Source organism: Odocoileus virginianus, chromosome 4, assembly GCF_023699985.2.
Source record: "Odocoileus virginianus isolate 20LAN1187 ecotype Illinois chromosome 4, Ovbor_1.2, whole genome shotgun sequence".
Classification (NCBI taxonomy): Eukaryota; Metazoa; Chordata; class Mammalia; order Artiodactyla; family Cervidae; genus Odocoileus; species Odocoileus virginianus.
The window spans coordinates 64,854,080-64,876,955 of record NC_069677.1 but is presented as its reverse complement, the minus strand read 5'-3'; the positions used below and the strand labels follow the sequence as shown (position 1 = coordinate 64,876,955).

The window sequence follows — 22,876 nt, the reverse complement described above, 5'->3', positions numbered from 1 at the left end:
GAATTTTTCTCTTATGGTATCCTTTGCATTTGAAAGTATTTTTCAGTACTAGTGATTTTTATTCATAATTTGTAGAAACTTAGGGTTTTAGGTAAGACTTCTATGGATCCTTGAAGACACACACTTATAAATGATAATTCCTTCCTGGTTAATAAAGAAATGTCAGAGTTGGATTCTTCAGGTTGTAATGTAAAGGACCTCAGAGGGTCAATTCTGGAAAATACTAGTTTAATTTTTCTGCATAAAACATGAAGACTTTAAAGTGTGTTCCGAGCACCAGCAGTGTGTGCTTTGGGGGTTGAAGTTCAGACGCTGACACAGAAACACCCTGGGGAGGACTCCACTGCTCACTTGGACACAAGTTGGACCGGAATTTCTGTGTTGCTGTGAATTATTTACATAGAGTTTCTTGGCTAGAATCAGGAGAAAAGGAATAATAAACTAGCAGCAGGTAAGGCCCAGTTTATTCCAGAGCACTGGGAAATGACTCATGGATTCCTTTCTGTGACAGCACTTTGATATTGGTATTGAGGCATTCATTCTAAATGAGATATTTGGCAATATAGGCCGTAACAATCTAGGCAGTTATCTCCCTAGTGTATACTTTCCCATGACTAAGTCATACATGGAAAATAGGAGCAAAGTCCTTTTCCAGAGACAAAAAAAAAAAAAAGGTGTTGTGAAATAATTCATATCACTTCCCCAAAGCTCATTCAAACCCTTCCACCCATTCCATGAGTTTCTAGCAAGACAGATCACCTAGTATCCACACTTCATCCTAACAGTTTATCCTGACAAGGAGGGTTCTAGGGCAGCTTGTAACAGGAAAGACCACAGGATGTATAACTTTAAATATAGGGATGGGAAGGAATAGATGGAGTCTACTGCTATGAAGGCAATATGTAGTGAAGGATCTGGACTTGGCAGACTCCCTGAGTTTGAATCCCAGCTCTGCCACTTATTGGGAAGCTTTTGGCCTCAATTGCTTTAATTGTAAAATGGGGATTATAATATTACCAACCTGATACTGTTGCAATGAGGATTAAATGAGACAGTATGTGTACTGCTCAGAACAGAGCTTGGCCTTTGTGACTGCCCAAGTCACCCTTGCTTTGTTGGGACTTCCATTGTGTGTGAGTGCTGTGTCTTGTTTGGAGATGGGGATCTTGGGGGAGATTTTATGAGTCAGGTTTATATGACCTTCTGGTGTCTTCTTCAATCTTAATCTGTATTTATTTATTTAGTTTTGGTTGTGCTGGGTCTTTGTTGCTGCGCCAGCTTTCTCTAGTCTTGGTGAGCCAGGACTACTCTTCATTGCAGATCTCGGGCTCGAGGATGTGCCAGCTTCTGTAATTGCAGCACATGGGCTCAGCAGTAGCAGCTCCCAGGCTCTGGAGCACAGGCTCAGTAGTTGCGGCACATGGGTTTAGTTGCTCCCTGACATGTGGGATCTTCCAAGACCAAGGATCGAATTGGCAGGTGGGTTCTTTACCACTGAGTCACCAGAGAAGCACCTTCAGGTGCTTTTGATTGTGTGAGATTAGTTCAGGTCAGGAGAAGATTGTCAGGAGTGCGTCCTTTTGCTTTGGAATCAGATTTAAACTTTTATCTTGGTTTCATGCAAACACAAAGGCATGAAGGCAAATGCAGGTCTTGTTTTCCTGGTATCCTCTGATCACTGGGATGGGCATGAAGCCTGGGCTCTGCCAGTCAGACTCCCCATCCTGGGAATGAGCCTGTCCTCCATGGATGGTGGTGGTTGAGGCATCTGGAGCTAGCATTCCAAAGTGGAACATCATAGTGTCTACTGTGGGTCTCCTTAGACCTTCCAGGCACCAGTCCTTCGAGAGCCTGCTTGTTTAACCCTCTCTCCATTCTTTGAGCCAACCCCCAGTGCAGGCCCTTATTGCTTGCAATCAAAATACCTTAATTGGCACCAATACCAAGCAGATAGATTAACGTTTCTATTGTCAGTAGGTAAGGGAACACACATGAAGCCAAGAGTCCTAGAAGTCATAGAAAAGTTCTCTCTAGACAGTGTGACTTGAAGAATATAATTTGTTTCCTGAGGTGCAAAAAGGTGACTTTTGTCTTACTTGAATGGAAAAAAGAAGAGATTTCAGATTGGTCTATGTGGGTCTGTTCTAAATACAAAGTGTTGCATGCAGCCATCTTTAATGATAGCAGGGTTTTTTTTTTTTTTTATGTCAGAAATGGAAATTACCATTAAAAAAAAAAAGAAATGGAAATTACCATAGGCAAAAGGGCTAAGAGAAAAGTTAAAGACTTTCAAAGGAGTGACACTTTTTGAATCGGATCACTCAACATCATTGTCATCAAGGAGTTAAAAATGGATTTTTAAAATAAGTATTTATATTGTATTGCATCATCTTATCACCCTGAAAATTTTAAGTTTCTTGAAGGCAATGGTATATCTTACATTTCTTCTGTAATTAAAACTTAGATGGTGATAAGATGCTCTAATATGACATAGATACTTAGTTAAGGATTCCCAGAGATGCAGACATAAAGAACAGACTTGTAGACACAGCAAGGGAAGGAGAGGGTGGGACAAATTGAGAGAGTAGCATCAAAACATACATGTTGCTGCTGCTGCTGCTAAGTCATGTTACCATATGTGAAATAGATAGCTAGTGGGAAGATGCTATATAACACTGTGAGCTCAACCCAGTGCTCTGTGACGATCGAGAGGGGTAGAGTGGGGAGGGGTGGGAGTAGGTATATGTGTACTTATGGTTTACAAGAGGGAGGGACAGAGGGGACATATGTATACTTGTGGCTGGTACACATTGTTGTATGGCAAAAACCAACAAAACATTATAAGGCAGTTATCCTCCAATTAAAAATAAATTTGAAAAAAATTCTGTTTTGTCATACCTGTTCCCTGAGGGGAGACTTTTGTAAGACTTTTCTCCCTTAATTGAGATTTGCATGTTTCTCTCTATAATTATTCATTTTTTCAAGGTCTCAAATGGTGCCTCTTCTGTAAAGTTTTCCTTGAATCTTCCAGAAGATTCTTTCTTTCCTGTTTTTTTCATTCCAACCTGTACTGGGGTTGTAGAGGTGGCATTCAGTTCATTTTGAGGCCTGACCTGCTCGTAGGGAGCTTTGTGAAGGGTCATATTGAAAAGGGGATCCTGAGGCCACTCCAGGCTCCGTGGGTAAGAACTGGCAATTGGAGTCATGTTGGCAGTGGGTGAGGGAGTCTCATGCATTTGCCATTGCTGTTAGCTATGGTTTATTGACTCCCTTCCTAGATTGTAAATTCTTTGTGGTCCCTGTGTTAGTCAGCATTTGATTGCCTCCAGAACTTAGTACAACATCAAGCACCACAGATGTTCTCAATAAACATGTGCTAAAATGAAATGAAGGCAATGAAGGAAGTCATGGTGGAGTTTGAGCTGTGCTTAGAAATAGGAAGTAACATGAAGGAAAATTACGGGACCATCAAGAAGAGGCCTCAAGAGAAAGAGAAGGCCCTTCTCAGGATAGAGTGGGAAACAAGAACTGCTCACAGGGAAAGAGTAGAGTCTGGAGGCATGGGTTTAGTCGAAATTGTTGAGGCTGTAATCTGATGAAGGAAATTGAATGTAGTTTAGAGGGACAAAAAGGACAAGAGAGAATACTTTCTGGGAAACATGAACTTTTGGAATGATTTCCTTCTCTAGAATTTCTTTCTTTCTTTTTTTTTCACTCATATACATGTATCTATTCTTTTTCAAATTCATTTCCCATTAAGCTATTACATAATATTGAGCAGAGTTCCCTGAGCTATACAGCAGTTCTTGTTTATTCATTTTAAATATAGCAGTGTATACATGTTTACACCAAACTCCCTAATTATCCCTTCCCCCCATTCATACCCTCTGGTGGTAACCATAAATTCATTCTCAGTCTGTGAGTCTGTTTCTGTTTTGTAAATAAGTTCATTTGTATCATTTCTTTCAAGATTCCGCATATAAGGGATATGGTATGATATTTCTCTTTCTCTGACTTTCTTCACTCAATATGATAATCATATATGACAATCCATTCATGTTGCTGCAAATGGCATTATTTCATTCTTATTAATGACTGAGTAATATAGCCTATTGTAGATGCATGCCACATCTTTATCTGTTCCTCTGTAGATGGACATTTAGGTTGCTTCTATGTCTTGGCTGTTGCAGGTGGTGCTGCAATGGACATTGGGGTGCATGTATCTTTTTGGACCATGTTTTCCTCTGAATATATGCCCAAGAGTGGGATGGCAGGGAAAAGAGGATAATTAGGCAGCTTGTGTAATTTTAAACAGCAATATAGTGTTGTCTCAGGAAATTTTTGTAAACTGGAAGTCCAAAACAATGATAAAAGCAGGAAATAGACTTGATAAAGAAGCTAATAGAGGAGAAAACTAGAAAAAAAGAAGATACTCTATTAATTCCAAAGAAATCAAGAAAGGATAGAAAGATAAAACAGGTGGGAAAATAGAAAACAAATTATAAGGTGGTAGCCTTATGTCTAAACACATCAGTAATTACATTGTTTAGTTAAGTAAATATTCCTGTTTAAAGATAAAAATTGCTTGGATATTTGATATTAAATTGATAATATAATGCTTATAAGAGCTATGTCTTAAATATAGGGATTCAGAAAAATTGAAAGGAAGAAGCACTAATCCAAAGAAAGTTGTACTACTGTCAAAGAAAGTTTTGAGGCAAGAAGTCCTAAAGTGTAGCATTTTAATAAAGTCTATTGTTTATTAGTCATATCAACATTAATTTCTTGGATTTGATGTGTACTATGTTTATATAAAATGTTAACATTTGGGGAAGATGGGTAAAAGGTATATGGAGACACTTTTCACAATTTTTACAACTTTTTTGTAAGCCTGAATTTATTTCAAAATAGCAAAGTTAAAGTTTAGCATTTTATAATAGAAATGGGTCAGTCCATCAGAGGATATAACAGTTCCACATTTATATGCACCTAACACACACATACACAGAGGGAGAGCAAAAATTAAACAAAAAGGAGAAAGACACAAATTTGCAATTACATTGGGAAATTTACAACAATGAGAAAATTCTCAGTAACCGATAGAAGACAAAAAAAAAAATCAGGAAGGGTTTAGGTGATTTAAACAATATTAAATCTTATCTATGTACAGAAAAGAAAGAAAGATCTGTCATTTCTAATATTCATACCCAAAGTTTATTTCAGGCCAATTTCCTTGAGAAGCCATGTGATATCTGATAATGTATAAAAATGCTATTATAAGAATAGATAAAGAGTTTTATTTATTCAGCCTCATTCATTCCTAAATCCTGTCTGCCATGCATCTTTCTTGTTCCCTTTGTATGTTGGAAGCACATTACTGTTCCACACAGCAAATTATAGTATGAATCCTACTGCGGTCTGGGTTAAGTATCCCTTTGGAAATTGCACTAACTTACAGGGACTTGATGCCTGAGGGTACCTATTTTGGGTTGAGCATGGGATAAATCTGCAAACATCTTGTGTGTTTATTTTTTTTCTCTCAGAGATTATGTAAATTACTTGTTTTTTTCCCTTTTACGTGCATTGAGTTAGTAATTTCCTGATTTTAATGATTTGTTGACTTTGAATGTTCCTTATTGTAGCTAGATTGCCATGCCCTGCCTCATACCAGAAATATCTGTCATTTCTCATACTATATTACTACTTAGTTTATCATCTCCAGTTAGAAGTGACTTATGAGTGCTCGCTTCAGCAGCACATATACTAAAATTGGAACGATACAGAAAAGATTAGCATGGCCTCTGTGCAAGGATGACACGCAAATTCGTGAAGCGTTCCATATTAAACAAACAAACAAACAAACACGCCCCCCCCTCCAAAAAAAAAAAAGAAGTGACTTATGAGAGAAGTAGGAAAAACCTTTGTGGATAAAGAGAAGGAAAAAAACAGTACAAAGAAGCCATAGACTGGGAGGCATTTAGGCTATGAATATAATCTTTTATTTTTTATTTTTTTTTATTTTTTGTTTTAGGCTATGAATATAATCTTAACGCTGATGATTGCTGTGGGAGCAACTGTAAACTAACTGATGCCCTGAATTTCTGGGATTAGGTGTGGTGGGGGTAAATTACAAGTTGTGAAAAAATGTTTCTTGTCTAAGTGTAACTCTATTCAGAAAATATAATTATAGTTAATTTCTTTCCCAATTCAGGATGTCCAAATGTCTATCCTTTGAGGAAATGACACCCACCTTTATCATTTTCTTTTTGTAAATTATGTATATCATTGCTCTTTGTTATCTGTTTGGACTCATTGTTGCAAGTAACAGAAACCCAGCTGAACTGTCGTTAAAATATAGTTTCAAGTAGCTGGAAAAAGCACAAAGGCTTTAGCATGGTGGGATTCAAGATTCAGCCCTGCCAGATGTGTTTTCTCTTTACTCTTTGTCTCTGCTTTTTTCTGAGTGTTGGTTTTAGCCTCATTCTCAGTCCTGGGTTCTTTCTTCATGGAGGCAGAATGGCTACAGATGCTCTGGCCTCTATATCCTCATCAATAGGGATCCAGGGGAGTGTGTAGGCCTCCCATTATAGGAAGTTTCACAAAAGCTTTCTTCTGTCTTGTTGGCTCCAACTAGGTGATATGCCTGTCCCTAAACCAAATCACTGTGGCTGAAAAGTATGATGTGCTGATTGGCTTGGACCCGGAGCTTTGCTCAGATGGTGTGGATAGATTATAGGGAACGAGTAGAACCCCCAAAATAAAATTAATGCTGTTACCAAAAGTTCAGAGACAGTTGCTAGAGAAGAAACAAAGCATGTGAAGAAAATAATACTTGAAGTGTTGATATTGTAACACAATATGATAGAAACTTGAGTAACACTTTGTATTGAACTTTTCTCAGCCAGAGAAGTCCTAAAGTGGGGGTGGGGGTGGGGGAGAGTAGATGGGATATAAATAATAAATGAGAAGAAAAGATCCTGGGATGGAGGGCAGATCCAGTTACCTGACTGGGAATCTGATTGATGGGCTCATGACATGCTGGCCCCTCTTCTCGCAGTGGAAATGACCCTTGGAAATGTCCCTCATTGGGATCAGGGATGTCGTGAGTGGTACACAACTGAGGTTGTGTTTTCACACATCACGGGACTAAATATTTTCCTCTGGCCCTTAGAATGAGCTAATTTGTTTGGAGTGTTTCTAGAGAGACACAGCATTTTCTCTGAGGCCCTTAAAGGGGCCAAGTGGGATAACTTGAAATTAGGGAGCTGCAGAACCAAAATTAATAGACCAGAGTTCTAGTTTGATAACCCTGGTGTTATAATAATTCAAATTGTTTGCTAAATTTGAAAATCAAAGTTCACATAAAAATGTGGATTTCTGAAGGAAAAAAAAAAAGAATTTCTGGCTTCCCTTTAAGCACCAGAAGATCAGGCAACTTGGGGCCCGATTCTGCCAGACAGCAGTTCATTGGAGCTCTGCCTTGGCTTTCCCTTTTAAAGCCCTGGTTAGCATCATGGACACATCAGGAAAAGGGGCGGAGAATGGGGAGTCAGATATAGGGACCTCCTATATAGGATATAGGGACCTCCCCCCTCATCTTGGACTTCATTAACTGGGAAGAATTTCCATGGCTTGCAGAACAAAGATATTGCTGAGCTTGGGGTCATGGAGCTTCATTGGCCAGTAGGCTCTGAGAAGTACTGATTGCCACTTCATAGATCATAATGACCTCAGTTTTCAAGTTAGTTATATTAATTTAATTTTGAATTTAGAGCTTGAAGCTTCAGGAAGACTGGGGACTAAGGCTTCCCTTTGTTTCACACCTCCAGTGGTTCTAATCACAATCTCCTATACATATTCTTGACTTAAGCTTTGATCAATAAACTCTATTTTGTATCTTTTCAGTTCAGTTCAGTCATTCAGTCGTGTCCAACTCTTTGCAACCCCATGAACCGCAGCACACCAGGCTTCCCTGTCCATCACCAACTCCTGGAGTTTACCCTAAACTCATGTCCATTGAGTTGGTGATGCCATCCAACCATCTCATCCTCTGTCATCCCCTTCTCCTCCTGCCCTCAGTCTTTCCCAGCATCAGGGTCTTTTCAAATGAGTCAGCTCTTTGCAACAGGTGGCCAAAGTATTTGAGTGTCAGCTTCAACATCAGTCCTTCCAATGAACACCCAGGACTCATTTCTTTTAGGATGGACTGGTTGGATCTCCTTGCAGTCCAAGGGACTCTCAAGAGTCTTCTCCAACACCACAGTTCAAAAGCATCAATTCTTTGGTGCTCAGCTTTCTTTATAGTCCAACTCATACATGACTACTGGAAAAACCATAGCCTTGACTAGATGGACATTTCTTGACAAAGTAATGTCTCTGCTTTTAATATGCTGTCTAGGTTGGTCATAACTTTCCTTCTTTTAGCTATCCATTTAATGTAGTTTCCTATTTCTCAACTTAAAAAAGATTACTAACCTTGGCTAACAGAGGGGCAGAGCTTTCCCTGCCCCTTAGGCTGCAGTGGAGGAGCTGTGTCTACCCCGTGGAGGCATGGCGGGTCCTTCAGTACACCTGTCCGGGTGGACCTGAGGGCACAGGGTGGGAGATGAGCATTACATATTGTCCCTTTCTGCCTAAGCTAGTGCTTTATCGCTTCTGCACTTGCACCCATTCTAAGTATTAGGGTTTCAGAACTGAGCCAGCACTTACTTGTTTTCAGTCAGGAATAATGAGGAGAACTCGGATAAGAGCATTGTGAGAAGAGACCAAATTATTATTATTATTTTACACACTCATTTAATCATTCAGTGAGCAACACAAATGCTTCACAACTACTCATTCAGTTGCATAAGTCAAATGACATTGAACCTCTGTGCTTGAATGACCGAATCCTATACACAAAGTATTGAAGGTCAGAGTTGTGGTGCCAGCAGCTTCTGGTGTCTGTCCTTGGGAAAGTTATTTTTTCCAGGTCCTTCTGTATAATCTGCTTTTTTTGGGTCTGAGTCCACTTTTGGACTCCAAATACTTGTTGACTCATCACATGTTTTTACATAAGTATTTTGATTTGGGTCATGCCCAGCTCTGATTTGCACTTTGTTTTAATAAAGAAGGAGAAATAAAGAGAGTTTTGCTGCAATATGAGTCCTTCACCTGCTAAATGCTTCTCTGAGAACTCCTGTTTCTGTTTTCTTCAAAAGTCTTTGGTCTCTTTCTCTCATTCTTGTTTTCTCTCCAATGCATATGTTTGCATGTGCTGTGTATATATATACACATGCATGTGTACGGACATACACACCCTTTTAGCCTTCTTGTATTCTATTCCATATGCTATGATTGCCTTGGCTACAATTCATCCAGAAAGTTCCAACCCAGGATTATATGTGATATATACTGAATGACCCAGACAGTAAGTGATATATTGTGTATAAGAGGTGCCTTTAAATCTGGATTAAAACAGGAAATGAATTAGGAGTTGATTCTAGTTTGTTTATCAGAGAGAAGTAATCATAAGATTACTTTGTCATTTACCCCAAACTCAGTTTTAGTTAAGCTGAGTTTGGTTAAGCTTCTCAGGTGTTTATAGTTGAACCTGGTCAGTATTATATTGAATGTTGTTTTGGAAGAGACTGATTCTTATTCATCTTTAAATCTCATTAGTCCAGTCAAATAATACTTATTCATTGAGTACTTGACTGAATGTAAGCTCCCCAACTAGGGGCTTCATAATAGGGCTTTGAAATAAATGGATGTAGAAAGATCTTGGTGGAAACTCTGGCAGCCACTCAATGCTCAGAAGCCAACCCCAATTCTATGCTCAGGCGTACAGAAACACAGAACTACGGTGAATGTAACTGAGGCTGGTCACGGAGGTGACCCATGCAGTGAGTGGGGACAAGATGTATACAGATTCTCTCTGTTATTTTCTACTTTGCTGATGGAGCTGGTGATGGACAGGGAAGCCTGGTGTACTGCGTCCATGGAGTTGCAAAGAGTAGGACATGACTGAGCAACTGAATTGAACTAGGAGAAAGTTGGCAAAAATTATTTTGCAAGATTTAAGGGAAAGGTTGACTAAAGATTATTTTGAAAGACTTTGAACCCATGTGGGTTCAAAATTTCAGTACCATCTTTGTGCCTATAATACTCAGCACCATGAACAAGTGCTCGTAAGTCATTGTTGAATAAAAAATAAGGAGGTGAGTGAATGAAGACTGGTTACTGAGGTGCTGAAACCCCCACTCAGTCTTTTCACCCATCTGTTGGTGACACATTTCCCATGGACCATTGTTTGGTTTGGCCCTTTTTTGACCTAGTACCATCCCTGCTCTTGGGGCTTCCCTGGTGGCTCAGATGGTAAAGAATCTGCCTGCTAATGCAGGAGACCTGGGTTCCATCTCTGGGTTGGGAGGATCCCCTGGAGAAGGGCGTGGCACCCCACTCCAATATTCCTGCCTGAAGAATTCCATGGACAGAGAAGCCTGGTAGTCTTAAGTCTATGGGGTTGCAAAGAGTTGGACACGACTAAGCAACTGACACTTTCACTTTTTCATCCCTCCTCTATGAAGGGAAATATCGCTATTAATAAATTTTACTAATCTTTTCCCACATATATAATATGATAAGACCATGGGGAACACAAAAAGAAGAAAACATATATCTTTTACCTGCAAAGAGACAGCAATGATGTTAGGAAGATAAGAATAAAATAGCAAAATGTGACTGTTACAAGACAACACATATTCAAGAATACAATAATGATTGTATTATTGTATCCATCACCATCACAATAATGTATGTAGATAATACATAAGAGGCAAGGAAAAGACAGAGGTGCTTATATCTAAGGCAGGTGGGAAGGAGTTAAGGACATGTCGGGAGTGGTGAGTGGACTGTTGGTTGAGAATTAGGGGCAGAAATTATGTTAACTTGGTAATGTGGGGAGTAATGAGATGGTTAAGACTTGGGAAAACTAAAGGGGGGAAGAGCCCCAACATTAAGATAGCAATAACAATATTGTTATTTTTTGTCTTGTTTGTTTTTACAGGAGATTGGCAGGCCTCATTTTGAGAGGTCACAAATGAGTCAACTTGGAGCCAAACCCCTTCATCCCAGGTGTTAATCCTGGTTTAACTCCTCATAATGGTGTCTAATTATGTTTTCTAGGATGGTGCAGGCAGGCACTTAGGAAGTTATTTTGCTTATTTGAGAAAAAGTTAATTCATAGTAACCGTAACTACTATTTTAAAAAATAGTTTGGGGTTTAAAAATTTCTAGCTGTTAGAAATCAAATTAATCACTTTTTAGGAATGTTTACCTAACATATCTGCCCCTTGTAGAATGAATAAGGAAGTTGAGCTCAGTTCTGTCAGACCAGAAGGATGCTCAGGGAAAATTTGAATTAGTGTATCCATTAAAATTTCTCTCTGTCCAAAGGGCTATCCAGGTTGATATGTAGAGTAGGAGACTAATATTTAACAAACTCAGTGGTATCCCAATTTACACTTATATTAGTGAGTTGGTGGACTTTCCTGTTAACTAAAGAAAGTCTGATTTGAAAAACTGAACAAGTTGATATGGAACATGAATGTTTGCTTTTTACAAAATAAATGATGCAGTGAAATGTGATCAGAAAAGGGAATTGCTGGAAATAGTACAGACAGATGAAAATATTTTTCCAGGTTTCCTTTACACCAGAAAGAAAACTCTTCAATTAATTTATATTTCTTTGCCGTTTACTTTTTCACATAGGGATATATTCCAGTGACCTTGTGATCTTTCAACTATAATGGAGAGTTGAATATAGGATGTAACAAGCAAAGAGGAGGGCTGTGGTGGGAGCTAGGATCACAGCTGATGAAGAAGGGAAGGAGGGGACACCAGTAGAAGGTACTGAAATGCCCTGGAACCTCTAATCCTAGTCACTTCTCTAGAGAGACACCATCAAGGCTTTTACCATAAAAAAAAAGTCAGATAGGAAAGAAATATCACATGTCTTTATATTCTATTTTTTGGCCATGTGACTTGGGGGTTCTTAGTTCCCGGAACAGGGATTGAACCACACCATCGGCAGCAAGAGTGTGGAGTCCTGACAGCTGGACAGCCAAGGAATTCCCTCTTTATGTTCTTGAAAGCAACTTTATTATTTTTTTTAATTAATTTATTTATTTTTATTAGTTGGAGGCTAATTACTTCACAATATTGTAGTGGTTTTTGTCATACATTGACATGAATCAGCCATGGATATACATGTATTCCCCATCCTGATACCCCCTCCCTGAAAGCAACTTTATTTTGACTGTGATGCCTCATCCTACCTGAGTCCTGTCAAGTCTTAGGCACCTGAAATCTGCCTATCAGCCTCTGTTGTCTTGGGATCTTAGAGACGGCAAAGGCTGGGAGGAAGTGCTTCCATCCTTGGTCCTTCGTCCTCTGAGTGGGACTGGGAAACACCCACTGGCTCAGCCCGTGGATCCCTCCAGCAGAGGTTCTGTGGCATTTCGTCCCTTCTCTCTGCCTTCCCCGGGGCTCTTTGCTCATATCTACGGCTTCCCCTCCGTTTCCACCAGGATAATCTTTCCTCCTTTCCATCTTACTCAGAGGTGGTCTTCTCCTGCCACCCCATTCCTAGCACAACCAGCCTGAGTGAGCCCCGAGAAGGTTTGTGCTTCTGTCCAAAGACTGAAGGGACCACAACTTCCAATCTGCTTTTGCCTTCTGGGCTGCCGGAACTCCTAAGACAAGAGTTAATTATTGCTTTTTTAATGCAGTGGGAGAATAAATACAAGTTTATGTTTCAATAAATTATTCTGCTCCAATATTATTAACTATTTTTATTGCTTATGATTAAAGTATTAAAGAGATTTTCCCCCCCAAACCTTGAGGGGCTTTGGGAAATTTTCTCCTTTTCAAAACACATTCTTTTGTTATCTTTATTATTTACTATTTTTACTGTTTAAAAATTAAAGTAATGCATTATTTAAAACAGATGTTAAAAGTTTACCATAATTGTTTCAAGTTTATCATTAAAAAAAAAAAAAAAGATCAGCTCTAGCCCACAGATGTGTCCCTTACCTCCTTCTCCACATGCATGTGTGTGCCAAGTCACTTCAATCATGTCCGAGTCTTTTTGACCCTATGGATCATAGCCCGCCAGGCTCGCTGTCCATGGGATTCTCCATGCAAGAGTACTGGAGTGGGTTGCTATGCTCTCCTCTGGGGAATCTTCCCAACCCAGGGATTGAATCCACATCTCTTAAGTCTGCTGCACTGGCAGGTGGGTTCTTTGCCACTGGCACTACCTGGGAAGCTCCTTTTCCATAGACAAACACTATTATTAATTTGTTGTGTCTTTCCCATATGTTTTTAAGTTTTACTACATATGTATGGTAATGTAAATGACATACATTCTGTGTTTCATAATTTACAATAATTGGTATACTGTATGTATCCTTTAGCACTTTGCTTTTTCCATTTACTATTTTTTTAAGAAGCAGATGGATGTAATTCATTTAATCTACTGTTGTATAAATATTCTGTTGATTAAACAATCATGTATTTACCCATTATTCAACTAAAGAAAACAGGCAGTTGCCCGTAAAATATAAATATGGTTGGAATAATTTAACACCTTGAGGGTTTGTTAGCCACTCATACATAAGTGTCAATTTGTCATCAACCCTTTCTTCAAAACTACGTGTGTGTAGGAACTACCTGTGATGCTTGCAGTGAGAGAATAGGGATAGGGATATTAATTGAACTGTATATAGAATTTGAGAGCTTAGGTTAAGAAACTGATTTGTTTTTTAATCTTTCATTTTGTCTGCCTTCCTTGGGCAGGTTATCTAATCTCGAAGTCTTCTAATTTACATTTTAAGGGAGGATGTTTGTTCCATCAGTAGAAGAATGGTAAATGGTGAGCTTAGCATAGTTCCAGCCTCATTGAAAGTTCTAAGTATTTGCTATAGTTGTTTACAATACTAGAGAAGGGGGAGTGAGGGAAAAATGGAATTTGGAAGATGGACTAGGGGGAATGCTGCATCCCCTGAGTCAGTGGCTCCCTCAAGAATTCAGAATCTTGGGTGACCTGGACCTAGGACCACAGTGAGAGGAGGGAAAGCAGAAGAGCTGGGAAGCCAGAAAGTACCAGTGAAGACTGCTTTGGTCCCTCACAGTTTGGGCCTTTAGGATTGGTAGAAAGGCATCAAAGTCTTGGTGGTCTGAGTTGTTTCTGATGCCTTTTTTTCTGAAACTGTCCAAAGAACTTTAGAACCTGCCAGCCATAAAGAGCTACGTAGACTAATTTTGGTAAAGCTTTCAGAGGTTCAGGAAGCTAGAAATTTGAGGGAGGAGAAAAGATCAGATCCAATTTCATCTAAATTAAGAAGTCCATTTTTAGAATATATTTTTAACTTTCCAAATTTATGTTTGGTTGTGTCAGGGTACACTTAAGAATTAAGACAGGGAAGAAAGGTTTTACTTGGTGAAAGAAGGTGTTATTTAAAATTATATGGGCTAAAAAAAGAAAAAACAGGAGGAAAGAAGAGTTGAAATTATTGAAGATGTATAGGACATATGTCAATGGGAAGATGTACCTGTTTAGAAAATCCAGCATAACCTTCCCTGCTGTTGAGTCTCTGACAGTGATCCTGGCTGTCTCTGGGCTCCTTTTTATAGGACTGACTTTGGAAAGGTATGCTGTTCTGAGCAGTCTCAGGCATCCAGGTAGGTGAGCATCAGTGCCAGGTGTTTGGGTACCAATTAGTGATGTGTGCTTCATTTCTAAAACTGCAGAGTGAATTCTAGTGACTCTGGGTTTTAGTGTTTTAGGACTGACAAGTTATGTGCTCGATAAGTATGAGTTGATGTAGTTGGAAGTTTTTCCCCAAAACTTTACAAAGAATATTACAGAGGCTGATTTCTTTTAAAATGCAAATTCTTATTTCACAGGTATATATGCTTCATATAGTACACAAATTATTGTATTATTATTGGACAGTTACATATTTATACATTTTATGGTTTGATATCAGATTACATTGGGGAGACTTCAGAACGTACTGGCCTAGAGGAAGGAATAAGACACAGTAGGGTTCTGCTACAACTTGGTTAGGCGCCTCCGAGAATTCTTCACTTTGGGACATTGAGAAAGTTATTCAGTCCTCTGAACCATCCCTTTGTCAATTACAAAATGAGGACAGTACCTGCCTTATAGCGTGGTGAGGAAAGAGAATGGACACAAAGCATTTAAGAGAGTGTATTAATCATCTAACTATGGGACTAGTAAGAAAAATAAATATTGGGCTACTGGCTATAGGGTCATTGGGATTTTCTTCTAAAATGTTACATACTACTTTGAAAATTTAATTCTCTTCCATAAAGTTTTAGGGGCTTTCCTGGTGGCTCAGACAGTAAAGAATTTGCTGGCAGTGTGGGAGACTTAGGTTAGATCCTTGGGTTGGGAAGACCCCTGAGCAGGAAATGGCAACTCACTCCAGTATTCTTGCCTGGAGAATTCCATGGACAGAGGAGCCTGATGGGCTACAGTCCATGGGGTCGCAAAGTTTTAAAAAGTCTGTGCTGTGTTATTGTGGCGGAAACATTTTCCCATGGAGAAACATCATAGTAAGCAAATTATTTGGGATCATGTAGCTAGAATAGTTTTTTATACATCAAATTCAACAGCTGTATTTCCTCAGCAAACATTGTTACTCCTGATAAGTTTATTGTGCAATATAAAAATGCTTGTTAAGGCACACGATGTAGTGTACTTAGTTTTTTGTAGTGTACTTAATTATTATAATTTTGCAACAATCTAGAAAAGTATTGATACTGTATGTTTATGCATGATTCTGCACTTATGAAAGAGGCAAAATGTTTTCCATTAACCATTCTGCTGCTAAATCTTCATGCCTTTGTAGAAAGCTATAAATTATTTTGCTATTTTTATCATATTATTTTGCCTCATAAGGAAATATTTTAGTATTTATTTTAAATACTAATTCCTCATAAGGAAATATCTAGTATTTATTTTATTTGTTTCCATTGTCTTTCCACAATTACTTCTTTAAAAAAAAAAAATTTCTGCCTGTGCTGGTTCTTAGTTATGGCATGCAAACTGTTGGTTGCAGCATGTCGGATCTAGTTCCCTGACCAGGAATCAAACCTGGGTCACCTGCATTGGGAGCCTGGAGTGTTAGCCACTGGACCACCCAGGAAGTTCCATCACAATTACTTCTATTGTTTTATAGTTATTTTTTATTTTGGCTGCCTTTAGTCTAAAAAAAATGACTAAAAATTTGTAATGAAAAATAAGCCCCCTTTTCACTTGGCCTCCAATTCCCCACTTCCCCTAGAAAGGCAATCACTATTACCTTTCTTTGTATCCTTCTGGAAATGCTTTTATAAATATGTAACTGATAAAGCTCCCCCTCCCCCAGCTATACTTAATCTTCTGCTCCTTGCTTTGTTCTTTTAATAATACATCTTAAAGGGACTTCCCTGGTAGTCCAGTAGTTAAGACTCTTTCCAATGCAGGGGGCGAAGATGCTATTCCTGGATAGGGAACTAAGATCTTGCATGTCGCTGCCAAAAAAAAAACACCCCAAAACTGAAGAAGAATATATTTTAAAGATTGTTCTGTATCTATTATATTTGCTTCATTTAAATAAATGACTTGTAAATTTAAATTTAAAGGACTTGTATAATGCTACATACTTCTTTATACTAATAATAACATTTGGATAAATTGCTTTTTCACTAATTTTATGTGCTGGTTCTGCTGGATTATGGGAGAATAAAAATATTTTATGTAATTAACAAGTGATATACATTTAAATAGGCTTGAGCAAAGAATAGAACCCAGGTGTATTTATCATTTCATATGCAAGATCAACACAAGGACCGTTAATTTGCAGCATTTCTGTGGAGTGCAAATGCTAAAATTGGACCACTATTTTTAAAACTTGAGGCAAGGGATAGAAACCATTCTGAATATGGGAAAGGATATGCAGGATGACCAAAACCACAGAAATTTGAAGCAGCCACAACAGAATTAGCATTTTGCAGACTGGGGGATTATTTTTAAATGTCCTGAAAGGACTGTTTCATCTCTTTCAACACAAAATAAGTAAACATTCTAAAAGTGAGAATTCAATAAAATGTGAATGTGTACTTACTGCTAACATAAAAGAAATTGCATTTACTGCCTTTTTCTTACTCTACAGAACTGAGCTCTTCAGATTTTTTTTAAACAGTATGGAATGAAATAGAGGGCAATGGTGTGTGTATGTATTTCAAACTAAACAATTTAATTACATATTTAGTTAGAATCAGGCCCCAGAGTAACTGTAAGAGATAGAAATCTGTCATTTTGCAACCTACTCAATGGGAGAACAGATTTCCAAATAATAGGACTGATAAGGGGTTAATATTCAACATATATAAGCAGTTTATATAACTCAAGATCAAAAAGAGAAACAGCCCAATTAAAAAATGAAGAGAAGAACTCAATAGACATTTTTCCAAAGAGGAATTACAGGTGGTCACAGTCACATGAAAAGATGCTCAACTCCATTCCCTGATCATCAGGGAAATGAAAATCAAAACCAAAATGAGATATCACCTCACACCTGTCAGAATGGCTATCATCAAAATGACCACAGATAACAAATGTTGAAGAGAATGTGGAGAAAAGAGAACCCTCGTATGCTGTTGGTGAGAATGTAAATAGTGAATGTGTTAGTCACTCAGTTATGTTGACTCTTTGGGACTCCATGGACTGTAGCCTGCCAGGCTCCTCTGTCCATGGGATTCTCCAGGCAAGAATACTGAAGTGGGTAGCCATCCCTTTCCGCAGGGAATCTTCCTGACCCAGGGATCAAACCTGGATCTTCCACATTGTGGGCAGATTCTTTACCATCTGAGCCACCAGGGAAGCCCACCATGGACAATAGTAGGGAGGTTGCTCAAAAAACTGAATATAGAGCTACCACAAAACCCCCAAATTCCACTCCTGAGTAATAACCAAAAACCCCCCAAAACACTTTCTGAGAGATACTTATACCTCAATGTTCCTAATAGTTTTGTTTGCAGTAGCCAAGATATGGAAGCAACCTAGGTGTCCATCAGTAGATGAATGGCTAAAGAAGATGTATGTACACATACACACACACAATGGAATACTACTCAGCTGTAAAAGAGAATGAAGTTTTGCCATATGCAGCAACCTGGATGGACTTGGAGGGCATTATGCTAAGTGAAATAAATCAGAGAAAGACAAATACTGTATGATATCACATACGTGTGGGATCTAAAAAATACAATAAACTAGTGAATATAACAACAACAAAAAAGAAATGGACTCCCAGATTTAGAGAACAAACCAGTGGTTACCAGTGGGGAGAGAGAAGGGCGAGGGGCAACACAGGGATAGGGGATTACAAGGTCCAACTATTAGGTATGGAGTAAGCGACAAGGATTTACTGTACAGCACAGGGAATATAGTCAATATTTTATAATAACTATAATGGAGTATAACCTTTAAAAATTGTGAATCACTATATTGTATACCAACTGTAATTTAATAAAAAAAAAGTCCTTTGGAAAGAACAACAAAACTCCTAAACAAGTTGGTTTACAGATCATGAATGACAAATACACTGTACTCTTTAGAAGGATTCACATAATTTAGTATGATTTTTAAGTAATCAGTGAAAATTTTAATTCAATTATTTCAAAAAATTATATGCTTCCCCCAAATTAGAGATGTTCAGGGATGATGTTGAACCTCTTATATAAATATGTGTATAAAATAAATTTTTCCTGCTTAGCTTCAGTACTTATTTAGTTCATTTTCACTTTCTGAAATACACATTAACTCTAAAGTAATTAGGTGTGTATGAGAGGTATACATAATTTGTCTTCACCTTTAGCTTTATATTGAAGAGTCAAACCACGAAGTCACTTTAAAAATAAGAGTTGCCTTGCTACATATCAGAAGTATTAAAAATGTAAGTAATTCTTGGGAATTCTTTGGCAGTCCAGTGATTGGGACTTGGCGCTTTCACTGCTGTGGCCTGAGTTCAGTCCTTGGTTGGGGAGATAAGATCACTGCAAGACATGAGGTGTAGCCAAAAAAAAAAAAAATCAGTAATTCCTCCTTGAGATATTTATTTACAGCAATAAACATGGATATGTGCAGAGATTTATCTGTAAGACTGTTCACTGTAGCATTCATTTACAATGCAAAATAATTGGAAGCAATGCAAACACTGTGAAACAAGGGATTTAACAAGTTATTATGTGGCCACTAAATATTATGTTGATACATATAATATATTAGCACAAAAAATTATGCTCACATTTTCACACCTCAATAAAGGTACAGGTGCATTTGAAAAGCAGACCAGAAAGATGTAGATGACAAAAAGTACTAGTTGATATTTCTGGACAGTAGGCTTGTGGATAAGTTACATTTCTGATTTGGGCATTTGTTACCAATTATTTCTACAATGACTATTACATACCTGCTTTTCTTACAATCCAGTTTTACATCAGTTTTCCTTTTTTTGGTTTTAGTTTGTTTCTCCTGCTTGGAATAAGAAAGGCCCCACTGATCTGGGAAAGACCTTGCACAAGGAAAGGGAGAGGAGGTGGCAGTGGTTGAATAACGTAAAGTTGAACGTTTGAGCCACAAGCTCCATCCCAAAATCATCAGCCTCTAACTTAATGTATTCTTTTTTGGACATGATTCACGTCCTAAATTTTACTTTTCGACCACATCCTGAGTATTTTTAAATGCTATACTTTTCTCAGCTTGAAATGCTTATTTTACTGAAACAGTGAAGTCAAATGGAAAGGAAAATTATACAAGCCATTGAGAAATGCCTTTGCTTTGGAAAAGCACAGGGTGTGAAAAACCAGTGTTTCTTCCCTTTACTGAATCTCAGTTATTGTCTGGCTGATCTATGTTGGGAAAGAGTGTTCCCAGGAAATCTTTTCCTATTTGTTCCTTTTCAGCCTTACCTCTCAGGAGGTTTCTTCCAGATGCTTTACTGCCTGTGTCCTCTGTTCTTGTTTAGATAAATGTTTTCAAAGGGCTCATGTTCTTTTTTCTCACATTGCTTTTTCCAGATATAAAGACCTGAAGGTAGTCTTTCCTATTCAGAGATGGAGAACAGTACCACCACCATTTCTCGGGAGGAGCTGGAAGAACTACAAGAAGCCTTTAATAAAATAGGTATGCTTGAGAAAAACTAAATACACAGTTACTATTCTGCTGGATACCAGCATTCCAGGAATGGAACAATGCCTTCTATTGCTCCTACTGCCCTCTAACCCCCAGATGTATTACCTTTTTCTTTTGTGTCCCATCTGGGTTTCACTGGATTCTTTCTTTCTTTCTTTCTAAAAGATAAACTAAGACTGGCTTGAATTTCTGGGAGAATTGGACTTTGAATTCTTTGATCATTTCTTTGCAGAGAATACTCCAGGTTAATGAATGACAGAGTAACTGAATATGCTTAATGTGATATCCTCATTACAGAGAAAAAAATATGGGAACACTTCCTTGTGTGTAAACTGAACTCTGGCCTCCGTGTGTTTGTCATGAATAATAACACGTTCTGACTTCATGCAGAGTATTTTAAAAGCTTGATATGATTTTCAAAGACCATATGTCTTTTATTTTCCTCCTCCCTTGTGCATAATTTTTTAAAAAAGAATTGTTTTTAAAGGCTGCATGCCTTGTACTTCTTCTTTCACTTTTATTTATTTATTTATTCTTCTTTCACTTTAAAAGCCATCCAGTGTTTTGTCTTTATGATGTCATTTTGACAGTTTGGTCTTTTTCTTCCAAAAAACTCCCATCCTCTGATAGATCGTGATTCTCCTGCATTTTGCTCGTAGACCTGTAGCAAACCAAGACAGTGTTGATACCATCTTTTGCTGTAGTCTGCAAAAGTGGTAAAAGATGAGCACAGTAAATAGACATGGAAACAGTGACACCCCCAAAGTTGCTCCTGCCTCAGTGGGCTCCTGCCTTGGTGCGTTAGAGCACTCCTCAAAAAACAGAGTCAGACCAGGGAGGATGGGGTGATCACAGTTGGTCTTGGGCCTCAGTTTCTCTTAAACTTAGTGAATAATGTCTAAAATTAATGTAGATGAAATGTAGTACAGAAGTTTTAGAAACCAAGATAAAGAAAGGAAGATTTAACTTAAAAAAAAAAAAAAGCAAAAGTAATGCTTTCTGGAAGCTCATGACTTACAAAACATTGCTGTGAAATAAAGTGAATTCTGCAAATCTCTGGGCCTTTCCACTTCTCCTTGCTTAGCTGTTTAGAGAGTAACTCAGACCTTGAGAATACAGTCCGTGTGTGGCCGCCTTTGGCTCATAATGAATTCCTTAACCTTGATCTTTTCTTTATTCTAATGGGCTTCCCTGGTGGCTCAGACAGTAATGCGTCTGCCTGCAATGTGAAAGACTTGGGTTCAATCCCTAGGTTGGGAAGATCCCCTGGAGAAGGAAATGGCAACCCACTCCAGTACTCTTGCCTGGAAAATTCCATGGACCGAGGAGCCTGGTAGGCTACAATCCACACGGTTGCAAAGAGTCGGACATAACTGAACGACTTCACTTTCACTTTCTTTGTTTTGCCCATGCTAGAGCACTGTATGACTGTGATGTGATTTCTAAAACGTTATTGTTAAAAATACATTTTGGGCTTCCCTGGTGGAGCAGTGGTTAGGAACCTGCCTGGCAATGTAAGAGACACGGGTTTGATCCTTAATCCAGGAAGATTTCATGTACTGCTGAGCAACTAAGCCCAGGAGCCACAACTACTGAGCCCATGTGCCACAAGTACTGAAGCCCACACAGCCTAGAGCCCGTTCTCTTCAATTAGAGTGTAGCTCCCGCTTACTGCAACTAGAGAAAAAGTCCCAGCAGCAATGAAGACCCATCACAACCAAAAATAAACTAAATCAGTAAAATTAAAAAAAAATTTTATGGAACATTGTATGCAGCACACAGAGTCATTTCAAGAAAAAAAAAAAAAAACAACTGGGAGCAATGTTGGAATATTCTGCTAATTCAGAGCACTGAAAGACAGGAAGTAGTGAAAACATAGCTCCAGAACTTCCCTGCTGGTCCAGTGGTTAGGACTCTGTGCTTCCACTACAGGGGGCCTGGGTTCCATCCTTGGTCAGGGAACTGAGATCCTGCAGGGTTTGTAGCACAGCCAAAAACCAAAACAAACCCTGCCCCCCACCCCCCCATATCTCCTAGTCTGGTCGTTTTTGTTATAGGAGCAGTTTGGCAGCTTGAATAAAAATGCTACCTTGGTCCTAGTAAAATAAATTAGTAGTCTGTTTTCTTTCACACACCAGCTTTAATCTTTGTAACTCATGGATGTATAATCTTGCAATATTTATTTAATGGTATTTTTGATAAATCATTGATGAAACAATTCTGATAGCAAGGTAATTTGTTCTGTGTGAGGGAAACTCTAATACTAGCAGAATATATACTTCCCTACTTTATTTACAAGATAAATTACTACTCATGGACTCTGTAACCTTCTGCTAATTTGTCCCACACAGCTTTTCTCAGAGACGGAGAAACATGCCCATCAAACCTTGCTAGATGGGATATATTTTTTGGGTTTCTAGGGAAAAGTGAGAAGTTAAAATATTTGTCCTGTTTTTCTGCAATTGTGGTAAAATACACATAACATAAGATTTACCATTTTAACAATGTTTTCAAATGTACAGTTTGTTGACTAAAAAAAAATTGCACAGGGTGAAAGTTGCAAGTTACGGTTTACTTAATGAGGACTGAGAGACAGCACCACAGATGGCTCTGAGAAACTGCTCCAGA

The 22,876-nt window shown here is 38.4% G+C and overlaps 1 protein-coding gene, 1 long non-coding RNA gene and 1 other non-coding gene across 6 annotated transcripts in view; 2 read left to right on the top strand and 1 right to left on the bottom strand.

Moving 5' to 3' along the window:
* PLS1 (plastin 1) overlaps window positions 1–22,876 on the top strand; it is a 127,289-nt gene that overhangs the window by 50,395 nt on the left and 54,018 nt on the right. For all 3 annotated transcript variants that reach the window (XM_070466636.1, XM_070466638.1, XM_070466637.1), the window contains one exon: window positions 20,134–20,239. In XM_070466636.1, coding sequence (XP_070322737.1) covers window positions 20,170–20,239 — 70 coding nt within the window. In that variant the 5' untranslated portion in view covers window positions 20,134–20,169. The remainder of the gene's footprint in view (window positions 1–20,133; window positions 20,240–22,876) is intronic.
* On the top strand, window positions 5,740–5,846 carry LOC139034883 (U6 spliceosomal RNA). Its single transcript, XR_011487461.1, has one exon. It is a non-coding gene; the product is annotated as a U6 spliceosomal RNA (small nuclear RNA).
* Window positions 12,119–20,904, bottom strand: LOC139034792 (uncharacterized). 2 transcript variants are annotated; one of them, XR_011487344.1, is made up of 5 exons: window positions 20,354–20,904; window positions 20,026–20,214; window positions 18,927–19,110; window positions 13,075–13,312; window positions 12,119–12,734 (listed from the first exon to the last, which is right to left on the bottom strand). It is a non-coding gene; the product is annotated as an uncharacterized lncRNA (long non-coding RNA). The 2 variants fall into 2 exon arrangements; XR_011487345.1 differs by lacking the exon at window positions 18,927–19,110 and having other exon boundaries at window positions 20,354–20,895.